The sequence below is a fragment of the Eucyclogobius newberryi genome, unplaced genomic scaffold, assembly GCF_026437365.1.
Source record: "Eucyclogobius newberryi isolate DKJ021-1_F unplaced genomic scaffold, fEucNew1.0.hap1 SCAF_2, whole genome shotgun sequence".
Taxonomy (NCBI): Eukaryota; Metazoa; Chordata; class Actinopteri; order Gobiiformes; family Gobiidae; genus Eucyclogobius; species Eucyclogobius newberryi.
In genome coordinates this window covers 20777374-20803998 of record NW_027315834.1, presented here as the reverse complement: position 1 = coordinate 20803998, position 26625 = coordinate 20777374, and the positions used below count along the sequence as shown (strand labels likewise).

General features: G+C 39.0%; 5 protein-coding genes across 6 annotated transcripts; 3 read left to right on the top strand and 2 right to left on the bottom strand.

The window, feature by feature from the left end:
- Positions 1-88: 88 nt before the first annotated feature.
- Positions 89-1329, top strand: LOC140367714 (hydroxycarboxylic acid receptor 3-like). The gene has a single exon (XM_072454311.1). The coding sequence runs from the start codon at positions 319-321 to the stop codon at positions 1312-1314; it is 996 nt and encodes a 331-aa protein (XP_072310412.1). The 5' UTR covers positions 89-318; the 3' UTR covers positions 1315-1329.
- A 272-nt stretch (positions 1330-1601) lies between these two features.
- Positions 1602-13024, top strand: clip1b (CAP-GLY domain containing linker protein 1b). 2 transcript variants are annotated; one of them, XM_072454306.1, is made up of 23 exons: positions 1602-1726; positions 2188-2355; positions 2437-2811; positions 2886-3019; positions 3094-3218; positions 3289-3490; positions 3914-4111; positions 4219-4322; positions 4615-4675; positions 5128-5232; positions 5597-5758; positions 6839-6934; positions 7212-7260; positions 7338-7435; positions 7681-7755; positions 9496-9602; positions 10654-10684; positions 10805-10839; positions 10908-10959; positions 11052-11211; positions 11279-11331; positions 11400-11512; positions 11820-13024. In XM_072454306.1, the coding sequence occupies exons 2-23, from the start codon at positions 2259-2261 to the stop codon at positions 12049-12051; spliced, it is 2664 nt and encodes an 887-aa protein (XP_072310407.1). In that variant the 5' UTR covers positions 1602-1726; positions 2188-2258; the 3' UTR covers positions 12052-13024. The 2 variants fall into 2 exon arrangements, with proteins under 2 accessions (XP_072310407.1, XP_072310409.1); XM_072454308.1 differs by lacking the exon at positions 5128-5232.
- A 128-nt stretch (positions 13025-13152) lies between these two features.
- bcl7a (BAF chromatin remodeling complex subunit BCL7A) lies at positions 13153-18083 on the bottom strand. Its single transcript, XM_072454305.1, has 6 exons — positions 17903-18083; positions 16824-16905; positions 16656-16752; positions 16433-16582; positions 16009-16109; positions 13153-14982 (listed from the first exon to the last, which is right to left on the bottom strand). The coding sequence occupies exons 1-6, from the start codon at positions 18079-18081 to the stop codon at positions 14905-14907; spliced, it is 687 nt and encodes a 228-aa protein (XP_072310406.1). The 5' UTR covers positions 18082-18083; the 3' UTR covers positions 13153-14904.
- A 1506-nt stretch (positions 18084-19589) lies between these two features.
- Positions 19590-21491, top strand: eif2b1 (eukaryotic translation initiation factor 2B, subunit 1 alpha). Its single transcript, XM_072454304.1, has 9 exons — positions 19590-19817; positions 19889-19990; positions 20055-20191; positions 20352-20468; positions 20586-20698; positions 20766-20834; positions 20937-21012; positions 21098-21223; positions 21292-21491. Exons 1-9 carry the CDS (start codon positions 19805-19807, stop codon positions 21445-21447), a joined length of 909 nt encoding a protein of 302 aa, XP_072310405.1. The 5' UTR covers positions 19590-19804; the 3' UTR covers positions 21448-21491.
- ddx55 (DEAD (Asp-Glu-Ala-Asp) box polypeptide 55) lies at positions 21288-26284 on the bottom strand. The gene is made up of 14 exons (XM_072454303.1): positions 26085-26284; positions 25939-25989; positions 24903-24989; positions 24098-24189; positions 23961-24023; positions 23408-23557; positions 23065-23254; positions 22916-22998; positions 22719-22850; positions 22559-22651; positions 22369-22483; positions 22116-22284; positions 21763-22052; positions 21288-21688 (listed from the first exon to the last, which is right to left on the bottom strand). The coding sequence occupies exons 1-14, from the start codon at positions 26190-26192 to the stop codon at positions 21515-21517; spliced, it is 1797 nt and encodes a 598-aa protein (XP_072310404.1). The 5' UTR covers positions 26193-26284; the 3' UTR covers positions 21288-21514.
- Between the last annotated feature and the right edge of the window lie 341 nt (positions 26285-26625).

The following is a 26625-nucleotide window of genomic DNA, read 5'->3' as shown; positions in this document are numbered from 1 at the left end:
CCCCTCATGCCGTGTGTAGGTTGTTTTTCAGAAACTTTATTTTTACCCATGGGCAAAACTGGTTTTCCATAATATTTTTTAATGAGGGTGCACTCATTATTACAATTTACATTTACTCTTGTTTTTCTGCACCTTTGGGTCAAGGATTCTTCCCCATAGAGCACAGTCCAATTATGATTTGGTGTGTTTGTCTGAAATGGTTTGCATGTGTTATCACTGAATCCACTCTAAAGAGCTCACCGGATTCCGCTTATCGATGTTGACATTGTGTAAAAGCATCATTGGTGTACTTTGGTGCTTTTATGCCTTGCAGATTGAATGATGAATCACTCACAGTTGGAAAAGTGCTGTGCTTTTGAAGCCCCTATTTTGGATCAAGTCCTTCCACCTATACTTATACTGGAGTTTATGTTTGGCCTTCTTGGAAATGTTGTTGCTTTGTGGATGTTCATCTTTCACATGGACACCTGGAGGCCCAACTCTGTGTACCTGACTCATCTGGCTGTGGCTGACTCGATCGTCCTTTTCTGTCTGCCTTTTAGAGCTGATTATTACAGACGAGGGAAGAACTGGGTCTATGGTGATGCTCTATGCCGTATTCTCCTTTTTTTGTTGGCAGCAAATCGAGCTGCAGGAATCTTCTTCCTCACGGCTGTAGCTGTGGACCGTTATTTCAAAATTGTCCACCCACTGAATCCACTCAACCGGATGGGCTTGGGCTATGCTTTCTGTGTCTCTCTTGGTTTGTGGGGACTGATTTTTCTTGCAACTGGATACCTTCTTGCCAATGAGCACTTCTTCTACAATAGCAATCATACTCAATGTGAAAGTTTTAACATTTGCATGGGTTTCAGTCCCCTCGCCACCTGGCACAATACATTTTATGTTGTTCAGTTCTTCTTGCCTACTTCAATTGTTGCCTTCTGTACAATTCGAATAACTTGGCAACTAAGAAATAGGACTGTTGACAAAAAGGGAAAAATCAAGCGAGCCGTGCAGTTTGTAATGGCTGTGGCTCTTATTTTTATAACATGTTTCTTTCCCAGCACAATATCACGAATTGCTGTTTGGGTCCTGAAAATGTGGTATGATGAGTGTGTACATTTTAAAGAAGCTAATTTAGCATTTTACACGTCTGTGTGTTTCACCTACTTTAATAGTGTCCTCAACCCAGTTGTGTACTACTTCTCTACACCTGCATTTAGTGGAACTTTCAAAAAGGTTTTGTACAAAGTACTGGGGAGGAAAGCAATCAAAGATGAAGTTAACTCTGTTGGTAATGATGTTTCCGCCATTGAGGATACAAGGTTGTGACAAAGCATGCTGTAATATTGATTGCAAACACAGAAATCTGAAACAAATATGATCGCAATAGTACTTGGTAAGCTTGGGTTAAAAAAAATCACTGTATGCCAATTATTGTATGTATAGAATTGCTTGTAACTATATACAATAAATGTGTTTATGGGCTATGATATACCTAATGAATGTAAGCAAAATGTTACTATATGTAATAAAGGCAGTTTCTGCCTATAGAAAATGGTGTAAGTTTCCTGAAGTGTTAAAGCTAAGTTATCCTGACGCTCCTGAACGCAGCATCTGTTTCCCGGATGACGTCACTGGGCTGGGCTGAAAAACATGAAACTAACGGAGCAGGACCGTTGCATCCCTGGCTCTGATTGAAATCGCCAAAATACGCAAAGCGCGGTTTCTCTTGTTCTAACACGTAAGTTATAATTGAAAAATAATGTCATTTAGTGTGTCTTCTGCATCAACCTGTGGTTTATGTCCTGCTAATCCGCGGCTAGTTAGCTTTGAAAATAGCTCTTTCCCTGCATATACCAGTAGCCCAAGTATACCAAAATGTTTGTTATACTGTCATTTTTGTAGTGTCTACATGCTTTGAGGTCTGACAACCTACCCCCAACAAAAACTACTGTTTCTACAAGTTATGTTCACATTCACAAAACGGTTGTAGAGTAATAGTGCGATGTATAAATAATATTTCTGTCTAGACTAGAGAGGAAGAGCCTGGGAAAGAACCACTGCATAAAACTCTGCTTATGTAGCCCTAGTGTGGTCTGTGTGCTGTTGAAAACTGAACTCTTACCGCTTATCATCATAAAATAGTAGTGTTAAAGTTTTTGTACTATTAGGGGCCATTTTAATTTAGTTTTGTTTTCTCAGCCTTATTCCATACACTGGGATTGTGATGATGGTGGATTGGCCTCGGCATCAGGTTTGACCCTTTACAACTAATGGAAAAACAGGAAGGAACAAGTGCCACGGGGAAACCCAGTGGGCTCAAACCTCCAAGTAAAATAGCACGTCCGTCTGTGGCATCCCCATCCTCTGGTCAGAATGACTAAGATGCATGTTGTCATATAATCTATACTATAAAGCTTACCCTCAACTGTTCATAAAATCTTTTTTCAGGTACCTCAAAGCCAGCTCCCTCTGAGAAGTCCCCTGCTGGAATAACGTCTCCATCTCAAGATTCCCCAGTAGATTTTCAGATCGGGGAGAGGGTCTGGGTCAATGGTAACAAACCTGGTTATGTACGATTTATTGGAGGAGCACAATTTGCCCCTGGTCAGTGGGCAGGCATTGAGTTGGACGAGCCAATTGGGAAGAACAATGGTTCTGTGGCGGAGGTTGTGTATTTTAAGTGTGAGGATGGTCGAGGGATATTTACTCGACCGTCAAAGTTATCAAGGACCGCTCTCCCTGAGAAGGTGGCCAATGGAGGTCAGGCCAGCCCCACACAAAGAGGCGCTGCACCAAATGAACCCTCTGCTACTACCTCAACTGGTAACAGCCACAAGATAAAACACAATCAGTGCCTTGTATGTGCAGCTGGTGTTATGACACAACTGTATTTTCAGCTCAGGGATCTGGTATCAAGACGAGCAGTGTACTCGCTCGAAAGCTTGTATCCAGTGAGTCCTTCTCTAATCTATCTGAGCCAGACTCCATAAAGAAGAACAAACGAGAGCTGAGACTAGGAGAACGTGTGCTGGTAAAACTCAAACTTTAACATTTTTGTTGCGACATAAAATCATCCGTTGGGATTACCACATATCATTTGTCTAGGTTGGTGAGACAAAGGCCGGCGTAGTGAGGTTTCTTGGTGAGACGGACTTCGCTAAAGGTGATTGGTGTGGAGTGGAACTTGATGAACCTCTTGGCAAAAATGACGGAGCAGTGTCAGGGACCAGGTATTTCATAAAGAAACATTTAAAGACACTTAAGTTATATTTTTCTACCACTAAACTACTATTATTTTAGGTATTTCCAGTGCATGCCAAGGTATGGTCTGTTTGCCCCAGTGCACAAGGTAACACGTATTGGATTTCCCTGTACAACACCTACAAAGGCAAAGGCCTCGCGGCGCAGGTCCGGTGTCATGAGAAGTCCCAGCGGCTCCTCTATCAGTTCACTCAGCTCTGCCCCTTCCTCCATCAGCGGAAAGCCTAGCAGAGCAGGACTGGTATGTCTACACTCATACGGTACTTTTGAACCCTGAATGGGTATAACTAAACTAGAGGTGGGGGATATAGAGAAACATTAAAATACCTCAACTTTCTTGAGTATCCCGATGACGATATTCAGACAATATTGGGTCAATCCAACAAATTTGTGTTCAAAACATGTCTTGAAACGTATTGAGGGTTATGAGACAAATATGAAATGTCAAATTAGCACCTTTTATAACCTTATTTTGAATGTTTACAACATAACTAATATATATACATTTTAATCAGCTGTTTTGTATTTTTTTTACTACAAACAATATACTCACATTTTATCCTCAAAACAACGTTCACAATATTATCTAGATTTTGATATATTGCCCACCTTTAGTATAAATCTTTACAATAATAAACCAAAAACAATGTGCAATGCACTGTAGTTAACAGAGACGTCAGCGCGGTATGCACGCAAGATTTCTGGTACCACAGCATTGCAGGAAGCTCTGAAGGAGAAGCAACAACACATCGAGCAGCTTTTAATCGAGCGGGATCTGGAAAGATGTGAAATTGCAAAGGCCACAAGCCACGCAGGGGAAGTCCAGCTGGAGATGGTTCTGCTGAAGAAATGTCGAGACCAGGTTTAACTCACACAACATACAACAACCGTGGACAGCTTTAACCTCAACATGATTTTTTACAGTATTCTTTACATGTTTAATGTGAAACTATATATTTTTTCCTCTAGTATGCTATAGAGATGGAGGCAAAACTAGATCAGCTGCGCTCACTAGTTGAAGCCGCGGATCGAGAGAAAGTGGAACTGCTAAATCAGCTTGAAGAAGAGAAAAGGTTTGTTTGAGTCTTATAAAAGACTTATATAAGAATATGTTTTAAATTTAATCTAATTATTATATTATATTGAAAAAGGTTTGAAAGTTACAGTGCATGAACAGTTGAAAATTGATGTAATTTGTGTTGTTAATAGTGTATATTGTGTAGTTTCTGCTTATTTTTTGTCCAAACCGTTCACCTCCAACAAAAACTACTGTGTGTTTTTTCTTTTTTTTTTTCAATTAGCAGTTTTACACTTATAAAACAGTTTTATAGTAAATCGTAATTAACTAATCGTGTTTTGTAACAGGAAGGTTGAGGATTTGCAATTTCGTGTTGAAGAAGAATGTATTACTAAAGGGGACCTGGAGGTAAATGAAATAGTATTGTCAATTAATAATAACGAATGCCCACAGAAGAAAATGTAGCTAAAATATCTTGCAGATGCTGAAAGTGTTTTTTGTACAGAAAATATTATCTTGCACCACATTTTGAGACGTGAATATTTGGTGTACCTCTTCATTTATTATGTATTTGTTCAATCTTCATTTCACTCATGTACACTGACATTTACTGTCTTGTTGCTCTTTTGCAGAGGTTTTACTAATTTTGTTTGTGAGCTTGTTGGCATTTAACATGTTTGCAAGCTGTGAAATCACTGGCTTCGTTGTTGTTTATGTTTTTTGTAACTTTCAACTTATTTACTTAACACTGACTGGAAAGCTGGAAGATATTGCCGTGCTTTCTGTTGTGTCCCTATTTTGGCATGTAACTGTTGCATTGGGGCCTGTTCTTCTTTCTTCCTGCTCTTTTTTACTAACAGACGCAGACGAGGCTGGAGCATGCCCACATAAAGGAGCTAGAGCAGAATCTGCTCTTTGAAAAGACCAAAGCTGAAAAACTCCAGAGGGATTTAGAGGATGCTAGGGTAATGCTCGCTTTGTCACAACAAAAATGTATTTCTCCACCAAGTTAGAAAGGAATCTAGTAAATATCCAGACTTGAGTACTATATCCAGCTTAATGTCTTCAAGAGCTTACTTATCAATAATTCTCAGGAAGTCAAGAGTGAAAGTAGTACTTACTAAGCACTTCTTTGTACTTATTTATTTGTATTTTTACTAATAATACAATAATACAATGGGGTTAACTAAACATTGCATGTTGCTTGGGCAAACTTGAAGTGCAACCAAATCCAGCACCTACTGATTGACAGAACATGTTGGTAATGTGACTGATGATGGATTCATCTAATGGCAAATCTCCATTTTTAAACGTACTATTTTTTACAAGGTGGCCACAGTGTCGGAGCGATCACGCATCATGGAGCTGGAGCGAGAGGTGGCTGATCTTCAGCTCCGGCTCAGAGCGGCTCAGCTGCAGGAGGACACTGCGTCTCTCTCTCAGCAACAGATCAGCAGCCTCAAAACACAGGCTCAAGCCCAGGAGAAAAAGGTTAATTTCCCCCTGTGGAAACTATGCAGTCATTTATTTTTTGTTTATTAAGCAAGAAGGCTATGAGGAATAGGTTGTGTTCACGTGACATCACAGTATTCTATAACCGCTATAGTTTAAACCTGAGCTGACAGGTCAGAATTGTGTGGTCGAATTTGTAACTGTCAGAATGCAGATTTGTTGAATGGTTTGTGGATAAAGTAGACATATTTTGGCAAATGTACTGAATTTAACTTTTAACCATGTTATAACAGTGTTCATCATCATTGGCTCACTAAAACTTGTATTGATTTATGCATGTTTGATTGGTCCTGTATTATCCTGCATATCATAGCCCCGCCCACTTTTTTTTACTTACTTGCGATTATTCAAAACATTCAAGCTCCGGGTCAAACATGTAAGGTTCAGAAATTTCACTAAGCCACTAAACAATAAAAACACGCACATTCATAAATATTGAAATTATTTTGTTTATTTTTATTTGTATTACAATATTTGTACAAATCAACATCGTCAAGTCAATGGGCCTATTTCTATTAAGCCGCTTTAGATTAATATTGCAGTTTACAATAAATACAAAGTAAAATAATAATCTACGCATGTTATAATTAATACTAAATATATGCCAGTTTTAATTTCATGTGGTTCAAGGCCAGTAATTACAAAGTTCAATGACGTCTCTGTTCACTCTTCGCAGTGTCGTGAGTTTGAATCCCGACTCTTTACTGCATGTCCTCCCTTCTCACTCATCCCCCATTTCACTCTGTACTTTCCTGTCAATAAAGCCTACGGGCCACAAAATCTTATTCAACCTTAAAAATTATTGTCAGTTAAAAGGACTTTAGGCCATAACATAAAAATAGCAAGTTTGTGGATCCAATCTCAGGTTCTTCGTTTGTGGATCATACGTTTGGATAGAATTATATCAGCCCCTTCTGTTTTCTATAACTTAACCTATTGAAATCAATTTCTTGTGTTGAATTATTTGAATTATTATCAATGTATAGAAGCTTTTCTGTTTGTGGTAATGGTCTATAGCTTTATTTTTTTACTGTGTGTATATGTTACATCTGTCACCAGATCAGCGAGCTGAGTGTGGATCTAGAGAGCAAACAGAAGGAGCTCCAGTCTGCGCTGCAATATAAGACTTCACTAGCGCAGCAATTAAGCAGCATGGTGAGGACTCATCATCCCTGTGGAAACTGAACGGTGGTCACAGTGATCCAGAAGTATTAGGCATTTGTAAAGTTATGCATCGCAACATTTACCGTTATAATTTTTGGCCTCTAATTTGTTGTGTTTTGCTTGTGGTCATTGTGAAACTGCACACATTTATTGGATTATTTTATATAGATTCCTTGCATGTTTTGAAGATCCAGTCAGTAATTGGTGCTGAGGTAAAAGAATGTTTAGCTCCACACTCCAGAGTCACACAGATGTTTGCCTGTTTCAGAGAAAAGAGGCTGAGCTGCATGCAGAAGAAAATAGGGAAACAATGCAAGGTAAACCAGTTTCTTGTTGATAAAGAAATAATATATTTGGTTGTATTTTAAGTTTTGTGTTTTGTTTTGGATTTCAGAGCTAAAGCACAATGTTAATAGGACAAATGAAAACTATCAATCCCTGAAAGAAGAGAGCCAGTGCAGAGAGAGCGAGCTTAAGGCCCAGCTGACAAAGGTGAGTTTATCGCAAACTACAACTAAATGTACAGAGAAATGGTTAACTTCCTCTGTACATGTAGTACTAGTACAAGTAGGTTTGTAGACTATGAGATGTTCATGTTTCTTGTCAAAAGGTCAAAAATGTCAAAATGTTGTCTTGAAGCAATTTCTTTTTACTATCCTGATTCATAGTGACTTCTAATTAATATAATTTTTACATATGTTTTTAAGTTTATTTTTGTTCACTCTTTTTTTTTTAAGGCAAATGAAGAAACGGAAAAGTGTGCACTTTCTCTTGAGGAGCTTACCACTGAAAATAAGGAACTGCAAACACAGGTAAGACATTTTACCTTTTTATTACAACATGTTACAGTTGTTTGACTTTTATGTAAATGGCACGATGAAATGATGATGCAAGTTATGAATCGGGATTAGCCATGTCTTTTTATCCCAAATTGGGAGTCTTGTAGTAGAGACTCTTCTGAAAAAAAAAAACATTTTAAGCTTCTTTTTATGTGTTAACACTGGTGCTACAACATCTGGGACATGTTCCGTAGCCATCTTTATTCCCGTTTCACAGTGCATCCATCCCCACTAAAGAGCCATCAGTAAAGAGAGAATATATTTATACACATTAGCCATTAGTGATTTCTTCTCAGGACATACACTCTTTTATATCATAATTGTGTAGGCCAACAGACAATTGTAAGAGATGTGTACCTGGCGCTTCATGTTTCATTGTGTATCTTTAAGTTTGAGGTATTTATTATTGATTTGTTCAGAACAAGTCATTTCTGTGTTGAATGAGTCTGTTTGTGACTATTGTGATGTTTCTTGTATCTTGTATTTGGATCCACTGCACACGAAGGGCCACAGCACATGTAGTGAGAGGATGCTCTTACATCTGCTGCGCCCGCGGGTGCAGGTGTGATGTAATGCTGCACATGTCGGAATGTGCCATCCGTGTGCCATAAGGCCCGGCTGATCACGTCATTAACAAATGCCTGGCTGGACACATCATAGACTTTTTAACTTCTGACACAACACAAGAGCACAAACAAATGTGTGTTTTATTGCAATGTTTCTCTTTTCAAAAACATTTTGGAAATTTTGGGGATGAAAACCAAAACCTTGGCTTAGACTGACGAGTGTGTGATGGAACGAGACTGTGAGGTAGTCGAGGAGGAGCTTGTTGAGACTTACATAATGGCAGTGCCTTTAGCGTAAGCAGTGAGAGACGCTCTCCCCTAACTCTCGCAGCTTTGCACGGCGGGGGAGGAGAGCTGATGCTTTATTGATGCCCAGCTTGAGTTAGCGCGCGCATGTTCCACATTTGACATTTGAGCAACCCTGCAGTTACATCAAAAGAACTGGAGACAATCGGGCTGCAGGGGTCTTTGAAGGTATGGATGTAGCTCTGCATCAGGGTTACACCTCGACCTACTTGCCTCATTACCAGGTAAGACACAAAATATAGCACTGTTGTTCAGCAAAGGATATCATCTAAATTGAAGTATTTTTTAGTACAAATGCAAAAATATACAGCCATTGTAGCTGGGTTAGAGTTTGTGTCATTGTGGAGATTGTCCTAGTATAGTGACCCCTCTATACTCAAACACGTCAACATTTCCTTTTGGCTGTTGTGGCAACTTTTGTATGTCTGGAATGCACGACAGAGCTTATTTAACACTTCACATGAGTTTTATTTCAGAAAATGATTATAAAGGATTTACTGTGTGAGCAGTGACAGACTAAGCTGTTTGTGCAGTGTTGATTTCATGGATTGCCGTCACACTTGTGTGTCCTCTTAATTATTGAGTGCTGCTATTTTAATTCTGTTGAGCTCAGATTTCCACTGCACGTGCCTAAATTGTCAGTGATTTGGATGAAAGCATAAAGTTACTGTAAAGTTACGGTGGTCTCTAGGGGAATGCATTTTTAGCTTTACATTGTTGTGATCTGCCTCTTGTTTTTGCTGAGTCAGAAAAGCCTGAAAAAGCAAAAATACCTTCTTCTGTTGTTTAATCTAGGGTTTTATTAAGTCATTTGTTTTATTACTTCCTATGTTTTTTGCAGCTTGAGGCTTTGAAGCAGCAGAATGCTAAATACGAGGAGGAACTTTCTCTATCAAGGGAGCGGAGCAACTCTGACAACCAGCATATTGGAGTGCTCTGCAAGGAAATGTAAGATCTCCAAATTAATAATGTGTTTGTCCTTACCCGCCAGCAACATGTGCATTGTTTTTTATTCAGTTGTTTTTCAAAACCAGCTTAATAATCTAAATTACCATTCATGTTGTATTGAACAAAATCGATTTTCCATATTTGTTTACTTTTCAATTAACTCATTCACCTGATCAATACAGTCACATGCAATTTCCCTATTTACATTCAACTCTATTTAAAGTGGTGGAGACACTAATCAAAATTGTGTAACGCTGTATCTTTGCTTCCTCACTGCAGCTATTAATAGGTCAGTGTGTTGCTGTGAATATAATGTGCTTATAATGGGAATTATATCCTTGTCTCACCTCCTGAGACACCAAAGTGCAAATGTGGACACATTTCACTGTGTATTGTATCACATTCCAGTGTCTTTCGTCATAAAAAAGCAGAAGCAAATGCTTGTGATATCTGTGTCATGACAGTCTCATTCAGTCAGTCGCTGGATGCAGCTGTATCCTTGAGCACTGCTTCTGTTAAGTTATGGATGTGTCTCACCTCTTTGGACCGCCTGGCTCCAACATGGCCGCTACATCAGAGTGTGCGGCTCCGATTGAGACTTGGGCTTAGAGCTTAGCTTTGTTTTTGAATCAATAGAGCTTTTGTGAATTGTGAAAGTCGTAACAAGAAGAAATACCACCACAGTTCAAATGGGCCAATACAGTTCTATTCAGTATTTGGCTCTTTTTATGAATAATTTTCTGTTTCACTTTTTACACAAAATATGCCTTAAACCAAATGAAAGATGGTTGAAATGTGTGAAATAGTTGGGATTACCCAAAGTCTGTGTTTTGCATTATTATGATATATGTATGATTTTTAAAAATGCATTTTATTTAGAAATCACTAGATTACAGGCATAGTGTCTGAAAAGGTGTATAGTATAAGATATAAGAATAAGTATATTGTGTGTTGTTGAAGTCTTTGAACTGAGACAAAATGCGAGTGTCAAGATCCACAGTAGAATGGATTTATCATGACTCAGACCTGAATCTGTTCTTTCTGCTTACAGTGAAGATCTGAAGGTTGGTTCCCACAGTCAGGTAATGATCAAATGCATGTTTACAATATATTTGATAAATATAAAGTTTGGGTGGTTCTGAACTACCAGCAATAGTGTGTGTCTTTTAAACCTGCTGTTTCTGCATGTGTTTTTCACTCAGCAACATGAGTACCACGACAGCCAAGAGCCTGGCAGGTAAAAATCTAAATTGATTTGCTGTATTTAAAATAAGTTTTGATTAAAGTAATATTTTGATTTGACAGAGAAACTGAAATAACAGACAAAGACAGGGAACTGGAATCCCTGCGAAATGAGGTAAAATAATCTCCATATCTGTTATATAAAGTATTTAAACTTGGAATATGCCTTCGTTTGAATCTTACACCCTGATACTCTAAATGATACAGATTGCAGTGCTGCGGGGAGAGAGCATGTTGGCAAAGACTCTACAGTCAGTGGTGGAAACACTGGAGAGGGATAAGACTGAGCTCGAGAGCCGGGTTAAACATTTAGAGCACAGACTCAAGGGAGAACAGGCCCCAGAAGGAGACCAGGATGTCTATGCAGGTCAGACACTACTGCTATTGACTTTGTAGATATTATTTGTCACTCACCATCTGTAATGTTTGTTCAGGTGATGCAGCTTTCCAGCAACTAAGAGACGAGAAGGAGTTTGCTGAAGGACAGGTAAATCAAACACATTTTAAATCAGATTTTCTTTTTATGGACTTCTAACGTTGTATGCCTTTGCTCAGATAAATTTCCTTAACAGTGTCATCGTTGACCTTCAGCGGAAAAATGAGGAGTTGAAGATCAAGCTGAAGAAGCTGGCTTTGTCGGAATTTAATGGAAATGATGAGACTGAGGGGTGCGTTAGCAGCTTGATTCCTCTTATCTTTTAAACATGTTCTGAATAAGTGTTGTATTAGTTTAGCAGTTCTCTCAAATTTTAAGGCTCTTGGAGGTTTTAAACATGCTTTGTGAACTCAAATCTTAACTTGAAAACTTAAGTACTTATCTACAGAAAGTTGTTTAAGGTTGAAACAAAGCAGCTAGTAAGTAATTCCACAAATCTTGAATCACACATTTTGAGGATAAGTATAATAGGTACATTGAATAAACCAACAATTGTGCAAAGATCAAAGTGTGGCTTATAACTGTGTGTACTCATTTAGATTGGATGCCGTGTCCAAGCGCGAGAAGAAGTCAACCACACGTCTGTTCTGTGATATCTGTGACTGCTTCGACCGCCATGACACAGAGGACTGTCCCACTCAGGCTCAGAGCCCTGACTCAGTACCCCACACCGCGTACCATGGAAACCCAGCAGATGAGAGGCCCTACTGCGACATCTGTGAGGCTTTTGGACACACCACCGAGTCCTGCAACGATGACCAAACCTTCTGATCAGAGCCACTCTTCAGAAATCCCATATGTATTTTTTTACAGTATTTATGCATATCACTGTCAGCAATCATACTTCTCCTTCATGCTGACTTTGCCAAACTGCTGCCCTTGTCCAAGCATCAGCTGCTTGTCTATAATGCACAAAGTTTGTCCAGAAACTGTTTTTAACAAAAGGAAACCATCATCTGCTCTTGTATCACTGTTTGTTTTGCATTTAACCCTGTGTCAAAAACATGTGATGGTCCGTATTTATTGTATTGTAAGCTTTATTTTATTGAAAATATAGTTATGCACATTTCAGGCAAAAGGGAAATAAAAAACCTATTATCTAATGTATACAGACTTACCAGAGGTGGGATACTGCCATGATGAAATAAAATGGTTTTCATTTTTTAGTTACCAATTGAAAACAGATGGACTTGCGCCACACCTTTCTTAAATTGGCAATTACTCTAGCTGCTAATTAGCTGAAGCACATTTCATGATAGATACATTTTTATTTATTCTTACTAGCCAGTAACAGGAATAAGCTAGGTGTGTGTTAAAAGTAGCCGAAATGTGTAACAGAAACTTGTCTAGATCAACTGAAGCCTAGAACTTGGTATTGCACTGCCCACTTTAAAAATATCTTTTTAGAAACACTGAGCGCTTTAATCAATCTTGTAAAAATGTATTTTATCTAGTCGATGCACATTATGATGCTTGCTTTGTATTGCAACAGATGAGTTCCTAAGCACAATATTGAATCCTTCCATGCATAACAATTAACTAACCTTACAACATGTAAATAGTCATAAAAAGCGTATTTTGATTAACTTCACCATGTCATTGTACTTTTTAGAGTCAATTTATATTGTTTGTGTAATGTTTTATATGTAACCATCCACAAATGTTTTTTAAAACTAAACCATTTTGATGATGTGTTTTAAATGTCATTGTTTTGTATGTTATCCTAAATTGTCCAATAAAATTAGTAACAAATGAAATATTTTATATTTAGAGTAATCTGAAGAGATTATTCTCCCTGTTAGACAAATGTTTACTGTTAAATAAAATAAATCTAGTCCATAAACATCCAAAAATGAAAACATTAAAACAAAGTTCTTTTGTGAATTTTATTAAGAAAACATACAATCGGACATGATAAAAAACAAGCACTATTAATGATGGAATAAATAAGTCAAACCAAACCACAAATCTGTACAAGATCTAAACTGAGACAAAATGGTCCCAAGAAAACAAGATTTTATATCTCACAGCTCTTAACGCACATTTATGAGCAAACTAGCTATTGGCTCAACCAGGTGAACGCTACAACTTAAGTGAGATTCTTTTAAACTGAGTGTAGATAATGCTGTCTTTAATCGTTAATGTCAATACATAGCATTTTAAGTGCCAGCACTGCTGGACTGAGAATGAGGTATATGCTAGTCCATCCTCGAAACCAAAACAGTTCTCTTTTTAGTTCTTTTCTCTCCATCCATGTCAATGGTGATTTTCTAAGATCCCATCAAGAGGCTGTACTCCTGGATTCTTACAAGCTTCAAGTAATTTGTTCTTGATGTCAATGACAATTCCACAAATCAAGATCTTATTAACAGATGAATGATTCAGTCAGTAGACAGCACCTTCAGGAGAGTGATTTCTAAAGTTTGACCTAAAAGACTGGATGCTCAAGTGAACAACAGATTTTGGTCACTTGGAGGTAAGTCGTGCTGCACAGAACGCTTTAAGTGATCTATGTGATCTAAGGTGAACTGGTCATAATACACGGCAACAGTTTCAGGTCAGTTTCTACTTTAAAAGAAGAGTACCTGTAAAAATGATACTTTAAGTAGAAAATTGTGAGTGTAGAGGGCAGGAAAGTGAATTATTATGACTAATAGTGTTTACTGTTCAAAGCTTCATTAACATTAAAAAACAAGTGTTGTGTCATGAGCATTGTGTACAATTATTTAAATAATTCAGATTACAAGGCAAAAAACATGGCACCAAAATGTATATAATGGATCAACCTGTTTGACCTAAGATGTATATTTCTTCAGAGCAACTCAAGGCACGACTTTTAGGACCTAGTCTATCCATGCCCGACTCCACCACTTATCCCATGTTGTGACCAGTGCTGTCAGTCTCCCTAAAAAACACCAAGTCATTAAATGTCAAAGGGGAAATATCCCATGGATAGAGAAAAAAAAGACATCCTCTACAGCAGCTAAATCTATCTGTGATCGATTGCGACTTACATTAACAGTGCATTAACCCTCCTGCGGAAACAAACAAAACAAAAAAAGAAAAAACTAAACTAAAAACATCTCATAAATAGGCATAGGACTTTTGGCCAACAGGAGACAAACAGAGAGAACTTTCATAGTCACATTGTCTTACGTTCGAAGGTTACCCATAAACACAGATCTGAGACCAGGCTAGCTATGTGAATATCCTGAGCTAAGCCATTAGCATCAAAGCAGTCTCAGGGCAGTGGTCCGAGTCCCCCGTGTCCTAATGTCATTGATGCAGTCAGCAATGTGGAACCACCAGTGTGAAATTCTTTATATTTGCAGGTGAGTGTGGCCTGGGCCAGTACTCTGAGCTTCTCTTGGCATTAGTGAATTGTATGGAGGAAGGCTGGATGGAGGCACAGAGAGGAACAGCGAGAAGAGGTAATATCCATTCCCCCTCTGTGGCTGAGGAGTGTCAAATTGTAAATGCAACAAGAGATGTCCCGCCTCTGATGAATTTGGGTTAAAAAAGGGAAAACAAAAAGGACTGTGAGGAGAGCCGTTGTGTCCATTAGCTCTAAATTACCTTGGGTTAATGGAAGGAGGTACAGAAGATCAAAGACCAGCCCAAGATTTAACTATCCTCATAGTCTTGGGATGAGGAGGAATCCAGTTTGGTTTTCTTGCTGGGTGGGGTCTCGTCATCTAAGTCCTGGAAGAAACAAAATAACTAAAAAACTTAACATAAGGAGTGCAATAATCAGTATATCATTTTCAATAGCATTTTTTTTTACTTTTACTTATCAGTAATAGCAACTTAAATTTAAAATGAATCCATGAAATAAAAGAGCATTTGCCTGGGTTAAACAACTAGTGATTAGTGTTCCACCAGGGGTGCACGGTGGCAAAGGCAGTTAGCGCTCTTGCCTCCCAAGAAGGAGATCGTGGGTTCGATTCCCGGACATCACATGATGGAGTCTGCATGTGGAGTCTGCATGTGGAGTCTGCATGTTCTCCCCGTGTTACCGTGGGTTCTCTCCGGGTTCTCCGGCTTCCTCCCACCGTTCAAAGACATGCATGTGTTAGGCAAAATTGATTCACTAGGCCCTAGTGAATGAATGTGAGAGTGAACTGTCTGTAATGTCAATGTCTCTGTGTTGGCGACAAGTTGGCCACTGTCCAGGGTGTACCCCGCCGAAGTCACTGGGATAGGCTCCAGTCGCCCGCGACCCCGAAAGGGTACCAGCGGTAGAAAATGGACAGATGGATGGTGTTCAACCAAAGTCTAATTGATGTAATAATTTATTTGTATTAACATGAAAAATACTAATTTCTAAATGATATAACGTGTCATTAAACCATGACCATCAAAAATACATGATCTTAGGGCACAGTTGCAGATATTTGCATTTGGTGGCAACACCAACTTGTTAATGCCTGATCTCGTCAGGTCTCTGAAGCCAAGTAGATACTTTGATGGGAGACCACTGGAATGCCAGGTGCCACAGGGGGGCAGTAGTGTATACTTGTTGTGTCCTTGGGCAAGACACTTAACACTTAACACACTCCAGTGTCCATGTGTGCTGGTGTATGAATGAGAGCAAATGTGGGACAACAGAGAGTAGCCAATGGAAACAAACCGGCGTGTTTACAGCATGTGTATCATATGTCCATTAATGTGCACTGTCCTCACCAAATTAACAAAATAGTAAAACTATTTTAAATTAGGGAGATGTACCTGAGTGGCTTTGCTGTCGGAGGAAGAGTCCTTATCTCCTAAGGACATACTGTCCCTTTTAGCACTTTGTGCTCTGTCTGAAGAGTCCGACATGGTCTTACCTGAAAACAAAATTCAGCAGCTTTAGAATATGAATTGTTGAATTATGCCTGATGATAATGTCGCCTAGCTGCATCTTTGCTGACACAATGTGGTATGATGAAGTAATTGCATGAGGGGAAAACAGAAGTAACAATTAGAAAGCAACAATCCAACACAATACCTCAATCATCGATCATTGATTCAGAATGATGCCAATGCCAACTACTTTTAAGATGTATGTAAAACGTATAAGCTCCTTTGCAGTATGACATAATATTGCTACATATTTCACAACACATGTACAAGACCATTCATTTATTGAATCTTTGTGCAGAGGACTGACCCCTCTTGTTGTCGGGGCTCTGGTCGTTTTTAACTTCTCCGCTGTCCCGATGAGACATGATGGTGGACTCTGGGGCAGGGCTGGTGCTACAACTGTTTTCCTGTTTCACTGGGGACGAGTCAGCAATCGAGCTCTGGTTGCTGTTGTCATCTAAAACACAATGACCAATTATAAAACTCTGAAAGTGTAAAACTTCAGGTGACCTTAATGTAGGTATACCCACCGTGCATGTCCATCATGCCAGGAGATGAGCTGTTCTCTGGAGTGGTCAACTCTGAACCATACTTTTCATCTTTGCCCTTTTTCTTATTTTTATTTTTCTAAAACATAAAATGTTAAGTATTAGGCATGTTCAAAAAAAGCAAATATATGTCTTAATAGTAGCACTCACATCATCTGATTTGGGCTCCGTCACTGGTACCCACTTGTAGATGCGAAGAGATGTGTCTCCTACTGTCACCCATTTCTTTTCCCTAGGGAAAACAAGACGACATTTAATAACATGTACATACGTTATAAATTAAGCTTTAATTAAAAACAATATGAAAGATGGTTCTACAGAAAGTTAAAGAAAAGCAGGCATATAGTGACTACTGGCGACTGTGTAACCTAATTATTAACATGAAAAAAACAGTCTGGACAAAGAGTCTGTAAAAATATTCTATAATTTTCTTTAAAGTAATGACTTTCAAAACAAAACAATGATATATAATTAATTCATTACAAATGACGACAGTGAATAAATAATACAAGTGTCTAAGTGGTAAAAGTAGCCAAAAGAACAGCAAACTTTTTTGTTTTACCTTGACTCATTTCATCACAAACAAAATCCCACAAAGTAAACTCGAAACACAACAAGAGTTCCACAACATCATCCAGATAGTTTCACACAAAGAGCGTCAGTGTGCGTCTTGTCAAACAGTTTGAAAGTGTTTTAGTGTTAAACGTGAGAGACAGTGTAGTGTGTGTTCAGGCTCAGCTCTCACTTTCCCTCTCCCAACCCCCATCGCGTAGTGTCTGTGAATTACAGCCAAAGCACGGCTCATAGCGCTTCATTTGAAACTCACACGGACCATACTTGTCCCACTCCACAGCGCCGTCGTCAAATTGCTTCCCAGTCCGGAGATAGTGGCGGTGTGAGCGCGCCCTGGGGCCCCAAAGCAGCCGCTGTCTTTGCGCTGAACAGCGCACAGCAATGGCTTCATGTGACTGCATCGAAATGGCTTCTGGGTTCAACCCTGCCCGCTAAAATCTGCAATAAATCCCGTGTGAGAGCTGGATATACAGCGGCATCAAACAGACATCCCTAGTGCGCCCAGTGCACCTGAGCCGCAAGTACATCTGCCGTAAATCGCATTCACAAATGTCCTTTCTTTAAATTCATCGCTCTCCTTCACGCTCCTTCCCTCTCCTCCCCCAACAAGCAAAACCTCTCGTGTTAGATAAGCCTTGTTTTTTCTCTTTTCTTACCATTTTCGTACTTTCTCGATAGCTGCCATAACCCTCTTGATGTCATCCTTGGCCCTGCTCCGGGTCTCGGCTCGCACTGACCTGCCCGACATTGCCGCGGTGGGTATTATATTTTTAAAGCTCGCCGGCAGTTCAGACACAATGCAAACAGTAGAGCGCACAGAGCTGTGAGTGCGCATGCGCGGGACGGCGGGAGGGGGGGCGAGAGGGGGGTCTCCCTGCTGTGCGCTGAGAACAAAGAGCTGCAATACAGTACTGGAGACTTTTCTTTCCACCAAAACAAACTGTGTACTTCAACTTTGAACTCCTGAGCCTTTGGTCAGATCATGGAACCAGGGATTGAAAATAGACAAGTTAAATGCGATGTCGTTGAGCTTCAGTCATGTGCTCTAAGCAAGTCATTAAGCATATGTTTCTAAATTAAAATTCATACATTCACGTGGTATGTAAGTTAGTACAAGTTACATTATACAATTGTTGTTGCCGTTGTCATAACAAATGTTAAAGGATGATATTGCTACACAAAATATCATGATAAACTACTTGATGCCACTGACACAATAACCCTTCAATAATAATGATAAGCTGGAGAGCAGCTTCAGTGAGAGACTGATCCACCCTCGCTGTGTGAAGGAAAGGTTCCGTAGGTCTTTCCTTCCTGCTGCTGTCAGACTTTATAACAAAAACTGTTAGTACTGAACACTCGCAATACTGACCTAACCTAATACTGATGTGCAATTCTGTCATATGTGCAATTGCTGTTGGAATTCATGTGCAATTACTGTGAAATTCATGTGCAATCTATGTGCTGTCGTGACACATATTCATGTGCAATTACTGTCGGATCACATGCAATGGTATTTATTTGTCTATGGGAGTTTTTATTTATTTATAGGAGATCTTCTACTGAAAGTGTTTTTCAGACTTCCTATAAGTGATCTGTTCTTCTGTATCTACCTCTGTATCTTCCTGCGTTGCACCAATGAAATTTCCCCATGTGGGACAATAAAGGAATATCTTATCTTATCTTATCTTATCTTATAACCCAATATGCATGAGTGTCAACAAATAACAGAATGAAACTATAATTAGCCAAATAAGTTACATTTTCAACCCTCTACAGCGCAAATGCATTGTCAAATGTAAAGGCCCCATAAGTAATTGAACAATAAGTCGGTGTATAATGATTATCGTAACAGCCCTCATTAATTGCCTAAAGATAGCAAACATTAAATTGTGGGGCCCACATGAGCTAACATGGGTTTTCTAAATGGGGCCCTACTGGACTTGTCCCATAGATTGTGTCAGGATCTGCCCAAATGGGGCCCATGCCTTAGGGGTTATATGGGCCCCATCCGACCAATCCAGGTGAAACCCACACAATGTGGTCCCCATGTTATGTAGGCTGTGTGTGTGTGACTATTGAGTATCATGGATGTGGGGATAAACTGCCCTCATGTGGAAGTCATCATAATTACAGAAGAGAAAATAGTTGGTCTTGCCTTCTTCTGGTTTAATTGCATCGATGAATACAGGTTTAGGTCCAGGCTGTATGAATAAAAAGTGTCTCATGTTTTAAAGCGTTTTTCTTATTCTTCTTTTTCTTCTTCTATGGTGTTTTTCTTCTTTTGAGCAGAAATCTAACGAATCAGCGTCTTTATGACGTTTTTCTGAAACGTCATCAATGTCCGACACAACACTGAGTTGGTTTCACTGGAACAGCTTGATAAAACGGCATGTTTGTAAGAAACTGTACCTGACTTAATAGTGTTTAGTAAATTCGTATGTAATGTGCCGTAATTCTATTTTGTATCATTATTGTCGGTGGGTTAGCAACTTTTAACTGGGTAAAACCATCTCAAGCACATTTCTACATCCTCTTGGACAAAAAGCATCCGCAGAATGACTGAAGAAGGTGAGCTGACTTCATTCTAGTCCATGTGTGTTTCAAGTTTATAAGTTAAATGTGTGTGTGACTTCACTCAGAGTTGGTAGAATATTTTAAAGCGCAAATGCTGAAAGACCCAGACATGGCCTCGGCTGTAGCTGCCATTCGGACCCTTTTGGAGTTTCTGAAACGAGATCAAGGTGAGGTTATACTTGTAGAAGCTGTGTTTTAACAAACACTTGATTGATATCCCGCTGTTTCCAGGTGAAACCATCTTGGGTTTAAGGGAAAGCCTGACAGCTGCCACAGACTTCCTGACAGGAGTGGACTCCTCTGTGGCAGTCTCTTCTGGAGGAGAGCTCTTTCTGCGCTTCATAAGCCTTACATCACTGGAGCACCAGGTCAGACTATGACAAACTTTTATATGGAAACATACAAAGAATAGTAAGAAGAATCAATGTAATCATTGACATATAAAGTAGTGGTGGCAGTACTAGTGCCTTCGTAGTTTGATCCTGTATGGCTTGAAATTGAAAACTTGTTATTTCTCCTTTTTGTTAGGATCTCTCAAGATGTAAAAAAGTCATGGAGGAGAGAGGGGAACTCTTTTTAGAGAAGATCTCCATGTCCAGAGCAAAGGTTGCAAAGCTCTGTCACACATTCATCAAAGATGGTGCTGTAAGTAAACTCTGAAGCCTGTTGTGTACTGTATGTTGTACTTCTCCCTCAACACTTTTGAAGTATACTCATTGTTTAATTTTCCTCTTTAATCTGTATCTGATGCTTCCTTGACAGAAAATTCTTACTCACTCCTACTCCAGAGTGGTGCTTAGAGTACTAGAGAGAGCTGCAGCCGAGAAGAAACGCTTCTCTGTCTATGTCACTGAATCCCAGCCCGATGCAGCTGGGTGAGTGAATAATGCCTGTATTTCTCTGGTTTTCTGAATGTTTACACAGTATCTATTCTCTTTCAAGGCTGCAGATGGCAGAGGCCCTAAGAAAGCTCAATGTTCCAGTTACAGTGGTCCTGGATGCTGCAGTAGGGTATGGTCTTTATTCTTTTTTGTACAAAAATATACAATTTAGCTCCAACTAGAGTTTTGAGCATGTGGTCAATCATTTTTATTATATTGGTTTTGTTAACAGGTATGTACTGGAGAAGGTAGATCTCGTCATTGTGGGTGCAGAAGGTGTAGTTGAAAGTGGAGGAATAATCAACAAGGTACAACTTAAACTCAAACTATTTACTTATTTTTTTATAGTTTATATAGCTATACAGTAAGGAAAACATGTTTTGTCTTTATTAGATCGGCACTTATCAGATGGCGTTGTGTTCTAAAGCTCACAACAAGCCCTTCTATGTTGTGGCAGAGAGTTTTAAATTTGTTCGCCTTTACCCCCTGAATCAGCAGGATGTGCCCGATAAATTCAAGGTATGGGGAAATTGGAATGTGACCGTTTTAATTTTTATAGCATCTTCCTTCTTTTTTTACCTCAACAGTACAAAGCCGACACACTCAAGTCCATACAAAATCTGTCTGAGGAGCATCCAATGATTGACTACACGCCCCCTTCCCTCATTACTCTTCTATTCACCGACCTCGGAGTGCTCACGCCATCCGCTGTCAGTGATGAACTTATTAAGCTCTATTTGTAACAATGTCACTGGGTTGGTTCTCAAATAAAATCATACAAATGTTTGCTTTTCGGGTGAGCTTGGATATTTAGTCCTCTTCACACGCTCTGCCACTGGCCTTTGCAGTTTGGCCTTTCGATTGCGAGCCACCACCAGTTATCTGCTTCTCAAAGTCATCCTCAGTGATTTGTCTTTTCATCAGTTTTTTCAAGAGACGTGTGTCAGTTAAAAGTTCATTCATTTCTTCATCAACGTCGGAGCCCTACATGAAAAAAGTAGCATTTAATTATTTTTACAATGACATGTACATTTATTTTGAACAAACCAAAAACTTACCTCATGCTTCCTTTTGGCTGCCCTATTTTTCCGGCGCTCCTTCTTGTTCTTTTGTTTTGACCATGCTTGGGGTTTAACAAAGCCTTTTTTGCCTGTATATGACTTTAATTGGTTTCTTCGCTCTTCCATCATCTTCTGTCTCAGTTTTTCTCTATTCTTATCTTTGAACTTGATGGTGTCAATATCTATGTCTGTTTTAATAAAGTCAGGAAAGGTTTTGCCTCTCAACTCTGGCATCTTGGGCAAGCAAAGAAGTGCAAACCCATGAGCTAAGGATGCAAAGTCCAGATCTAGAAAGAAACATATGTTCAGGAGATGCATATATGTTTAATTAACATTTGCATCAGCTTTACCTTTAATTCTGAAGATAAGACTGCATTCGTGCTTGGAATACGACTGAACATGAGAAACAAATGCCCTCATGCTTTTTTCAAACATGACACGATCTGCTAAAGCCATGGCTTTCATTTTTGGAAGCACATCAACAATATCATTTATAGGAGGCATCTCTTGTAAGGGACACTGCAATAGAAATGAATACATTACATATAGACACAATATATTCCATGTATCAAAGGGACAAGTTCAGCATATGGTCCATCTTACTTTCTGGTTGATGGATAGAAAATTGACATAGGACTCTTCCATTGGTAGGAGAAAGACGAGAGCATTGCCCTGGTTTCCAATCCGTGCTGTACGTCCACAACGATGTACAAAAGCACTGAGATACAGATATGTTTTAACTAATTCAACTCTTCATAGTTGGGAAATACATAATGCGGTTTTAATACAATACCAGGCATTGCTGGGTGGGTCACACTGAATCACCCAGTTCACATCTGGGATGTCAATTCCTCTTGCCATGACGTCTGTACAGACCAGGATCCCACTGACAGACCAAGTTTAACATGAGGATAAAGTTTTGAACAGCTTTGACTAATCAATAATAAACTCACCTTTTCAAAGCCCGAAAGTTGGCAAAGATTTTATTACGTTTGTTTTTCATTTTTCCATGGATGCACTGTACATCGACCTTTTTAATAAGAGTCGCTAATGCACGACTGAAGTATTCCACACAGGCACAAGTGCTGAGGAAATCATTACAAAAGGTCAACATTAACTAATATGTACATCACAAATGAAAAAAACTTACCTAAAGAATACCAGATTTTTTTCATGTTTGTGTTGCCTGAGGAAAGCCACCAGATTATTGAATTTATCTTCTGGCCTACAGACCTGGATACATGAAGAACAAAGGGTTAAATAATGATTGTTTTTGCCTATCAAAGATCATTAACTTACAGTGTAGAAGTTGGCAAGTCTTGAGGGAGTTTTCTGAGTGTGCGAGTCTGCTACACCCTTTTCCTTAACAGCGATACGCACAGGGTTTCTAAGACCTGCTCTCACCAGCTTTTCCAGCTCCTGTGTCTGAGTGGCTGAAAACAAGCCAGTGCGCCGCTGTTTGGGTAAATAGCTGAGAATAGTGTTCAGACTGGCAAATAAACAAATGTAAATTAGTAATCAGTAAATAAGACAATTTACTTTAATTCTGCCCTTAAAAAATGTAAATGCTGCTGACGAGCCCAAAGTTGAAACACCTGATAGACAATTAAAACTTACATTAAAAAAAATACATAGGTTTTACCTCCTCTCAAATCCCATGTCCAGCAGCCGATCAGCCTCATCAAGGACAAGCACATCAAGACTTTTGACGTAGCTTGCCATGTCAAGCCCTTCACTCTTTCTCCTAAACATGTCCTCCAGACGCCCCGGAGTTGCAATCACAATGTTTGCTCTATAAAGGAATTGTTATTAAATTAATGGGTTCAAATTAATACAAAATGTTGGCCCTGACCAATAAAAGCAGTCAATCAGACATAAAAAAATATTTAGTATATTCTTATAGGTATGGTAGACTAATAACCAACATGACCTGCATGCTACAAATCATTTCTACAGTTATTCATTAAAATATAATCTTTGACAACCATAAACTTGAAATATTTATAAAAAAAATGTACTTTGCAAAGGCCTATTATTAGTTCCAATACATAAGAACATGGCTATTATTTTGAACACAGCCTTAAATATTGTAAAATACATCATGATTAAATGGCCCTCTACAACACCAGCTTATCAGTTATTTTATATTGTAGACAAGTTATTTTGATGTATGACTGTTTTTGAACAACATTTACCCTTGTGTTTTCAATTTCTCGACATCTTCTATGGGGTTAGTACCACCGATGAGCAAGATCTGCCTGAGAAACAAAACAAACCAAACCAAACTCAAAAGATAGCACTTGAAAAACAAAACCAACTAGCTTATACTTACGTAAACTGGGAAAACTTCTTGAGGAATGTCTCCACCACTTCACTGATTTGAAGTGCCAATTCTCTTGTGGGAGTGATGACAAGAGCACCAACCTGATAACAAATATTTAATTTCAAATAAAAGTGCCTAAGATGTGGACACTGCATTGGATTAAACTACATCTAGAGCTAAAATTAAAATGCCATCCAACCACAACCAAAGCAGCCGATTAAAGCCCCACATTATGACGGGAACTGTAATGAATTCCTCAGAAATAAATATGGAAAATGCAGTTCTTATAGTGAGTGCATGTGAATTTTGTCCTTCTCCAATGTGCAATAAAGTAGCAAACTGTGACACAAAGTGAAAAGGCTGTTTTAATCCTATGTCGTGTTTTCACTCTATAAAATAATGCAAATCAACATGGAAGTATTTAAAGAATTCAGAATACAGAACTCTGACATACAAAATACATTTTAATGCAGGTATTCTGAGGTATTCGGAGTGTCTACAGAGCCGCGGCGCACGGCCGAAACTGCTAGGCTATTTTGTGCCGCGGCTCCTGAAACTGATGGGCTATTTGACCGCGCCGGGTTAGAGAGCGCCGGGTTAGACCGCGCCCGGTTAAGGTTAGCCATGAGGCCATATGGCTGTGCCGCGGCTCCTGAAACTGCTGGGCAATTTGACCGCGCTCTGTAGCCACGGCCATTCTGAAACTAAATATATTTTCAAAATATTCATCAAAACCCTGCAAAAACCACACAACGCTTTGACATTCATACAAAGTCTTGAGTCAGATATAGAGGAAAGGGGCACAGACACATACTTGCATCTTCTTCAGCTTTTCTTCACGCTTTAGCAGCAGCGCTATCATAGGAATGACAAAAGCAAGTGTTTTTCCACTTCCAGTCACCTAAAAATAATGTTGATCACATGTTTTAATTGGTCGGTTATAAAAAAAAAAAAGGAAGAATTAAAGGAGACATATTAGGCTTTTGTGCTTTTTATGATTTTGTTCATTGTAAACTTGCAATATTGATCTAAAATCTTTGTAATAGAAAAACTGTCCTGCCTCTTCATAGTGGCATAGTAAGGATTCTAATTTATATGTTTTTGTACCGTATATCTTAATGTTTCAAATAACTGCATCTGTTGCTGGCTGTAATGTAAATGTGGTCCTTGTATACTCAGAATTCTGAAATGAGAAGTCGATGTGCTTGTTATCTCGAAAAGTAAGGATTTTGACGTGATCAGTAATGAAATTACATCAAATAACTCTTCAATAGCATTTTATAGAGCTAAACGGTCGTTAGCTAGTTATTTGTTTTGGAAAATATCCTATTTCTGAATATAACTTGGTTAACTATAACTACCTTAAACCTTAATTAAACAGTAGTGTTGGGTATTATAGCACAAATATGTTAAGTCTTATTTCATGTTATGTCTTGTCTATGGAAAATTTACAATAAACCCGATTGTAGTAACGTCACGTAAAGAGCTCAAATGAGGTAAATTAAGAATTTTGGTCCTTCTCGGGTGTCTTACGGTGTTGAAGTTGGGACGCAATGACTTTTAACCTGAGTTCCTGGGTTCTTATCTCAGGCGTTCGTGTGCATCTTTCAACTCGGAAAAACATTTTCTCGAGTTCTCCAAGACCACGTGAACACAGTAGAGATGGGGGCGGGGATACGTGAAAAGATAAAATTTCTTAACACGGAAACACGCAGGAATCAATCGAAATACACTGATTATGTCGAAACACCGTTTAAACAAGGTTAAAAAGCCCATTCAAGTTAATTTAGCGTAATATCTCCCCTTTAAAGTGAGACGCTATGCTGCGTAAAAATATTTATTTGACTTACCGCTTCAGCAGCTACATCTTTGTTTCCTAAGAACAGGGGAATACACGCAGCCTAGGAAAAAACATGTATCAATGTTTATATCATAAAATGTACCTTCTTATTCACAAAATAATCACGCAAAGCACTCATGGGTCGCGTGGACTTACCTGTACAGGAGTCATATGTGTAAATCCGAGTTCTTTAAGTGTCTGTAAAATGTTGTCATCAAGTTTTACAGATAAACTATCCCACGTTCCATCCGTTACATTTGCCATTATAAGCTGATATTTAAGATTGATTTGATGATAACTGAAAAACGGGTCCCACGCCGTTTTCCACTGACTGTGTGCTCGTGTTTACAATCCGGTGAAAACCAAGAAGTCTCGATAGTTCCTACTAGAAAGGTTCCTCACATCTACTATAAAGATATTGCGGAAACTACATTTTTCACCCAATGGAACATTTTAAGCCTTTATTTTTATAGTCAACAGTCTAAATACAGTTAATAACTAAAATGAAGTCTTTCAAATAGAGGATCTGAAGCTGCACATACAATGTAAAATACTATATATTGCATATAATATATCTTGCGACGAGTTGGCCACTGTCCAGGGTGTACCCCCCCTAAGGCCCAAAGTCACTGGGATAGGCTCCAGTCACCCGCGACCCCTAACGGGAAAAAGCGGTAGAAAATGAATGAATATAATG

What these genes read in the sequence shown, in the direction of transcription:
- LOC140367714 (XM_072454311.1), top strand. Translation starts at nt 319, where the DNA reads ATGATGAATCACTCACAGTTGGAAAAGTGCTGTGCTTTTGAAGCCCCT.
- bcl7a (XM_072454305.1), bottom strand. Translation starts at nt 18,081, where the DNA reads ATGCGCACTCACAGCTCTGTGCGCTCTACTGTTTGCATTGTGTCTGAA. An exon ending in ATCGAGAAAGTACGAAAATG is followed by an intron (nt 16,906 to 17,902) that starts GTAAGAAAAGAG and finishes TGTTTTCCCTAG; the next exon opens with GGAAAAGAAATGGGTGACAG. An exon ending in CCGACAGCAAAGCCACTCAG is followed by an intron (nt 14,983 to 16,008) that starts GTACATCTCCCT and finishes TGTTTCTTCCAG; the next exon opens with GACTTAGATGACGAGACCCC.
- ddx55 (XM_072454303.1), bottom strand. Translation starts at nt 26,192, where the DNA reads ATGGCAAATGTAACGGATGGAACGTGGGATAGTTTATCTGTAAAACTT. An exon ending in AACTTTCGGGCTTTGAAAAG is followed by an intron (nt 22,652 to 22,718) that starts GTGAGTTTATTA and finishes TTGGTCTGTCAG; the next exon opens with TGGGATCCTGGTCTGTACAG. An exon ending in TTCTATCCATCAACCAGAAA is followed by an intron (nt 22,285 to 22,368) that starts GTAAGATGGACC and finishes TTTCTATTGCAG; the next exon opens with TGTCCCTTACAAGAGATGCC.
- clip1b (XM_072454306.1), top strand. Translation starts at nt 2,259, where the DNA reads ATGGAAAAACAGGAAGGAACAAGTGCCACGGGGAAACCCAGTGGGCTC. An exon ending in CTCTGCTACTACCTCAACTG is followed by an intron (nt 2,812 to 2,885) that starts GTAACAGCCACA and finishes CTGTATTTTCAG; the next exon opens with CTCAGGGATCTGGTATCAAG. An exon ending in AGGAGTTTGCTGAAGGACAG is followed by an intron (nt 11,332 to 11,399) that starts GTAAATCAAACA and finishes GCCTTTGCTCAG; the next exon opens with ATAAATTTCCTTAACAGTGT.
- eif2b1 (XM_072454304.1), top strand. An exon ending in GTCCTGGATGCTGCAGTAGG is followed by an intron (nt 20,835 to 20,936) that starts GTATGGTCTTTA and finishes TTTTGTTAACAG; the next exon opens with GTATGTACTGGAGAAGGTAG. An exon ending in GTGGAGGAATAATCAACAAG is followed by an intron (nt 21,013 to 21,097) that starts GTACAACTTAAA and finishes TGTCTTTATTAG; the next exon opens with ATCGGCACTTATCAGATGGC.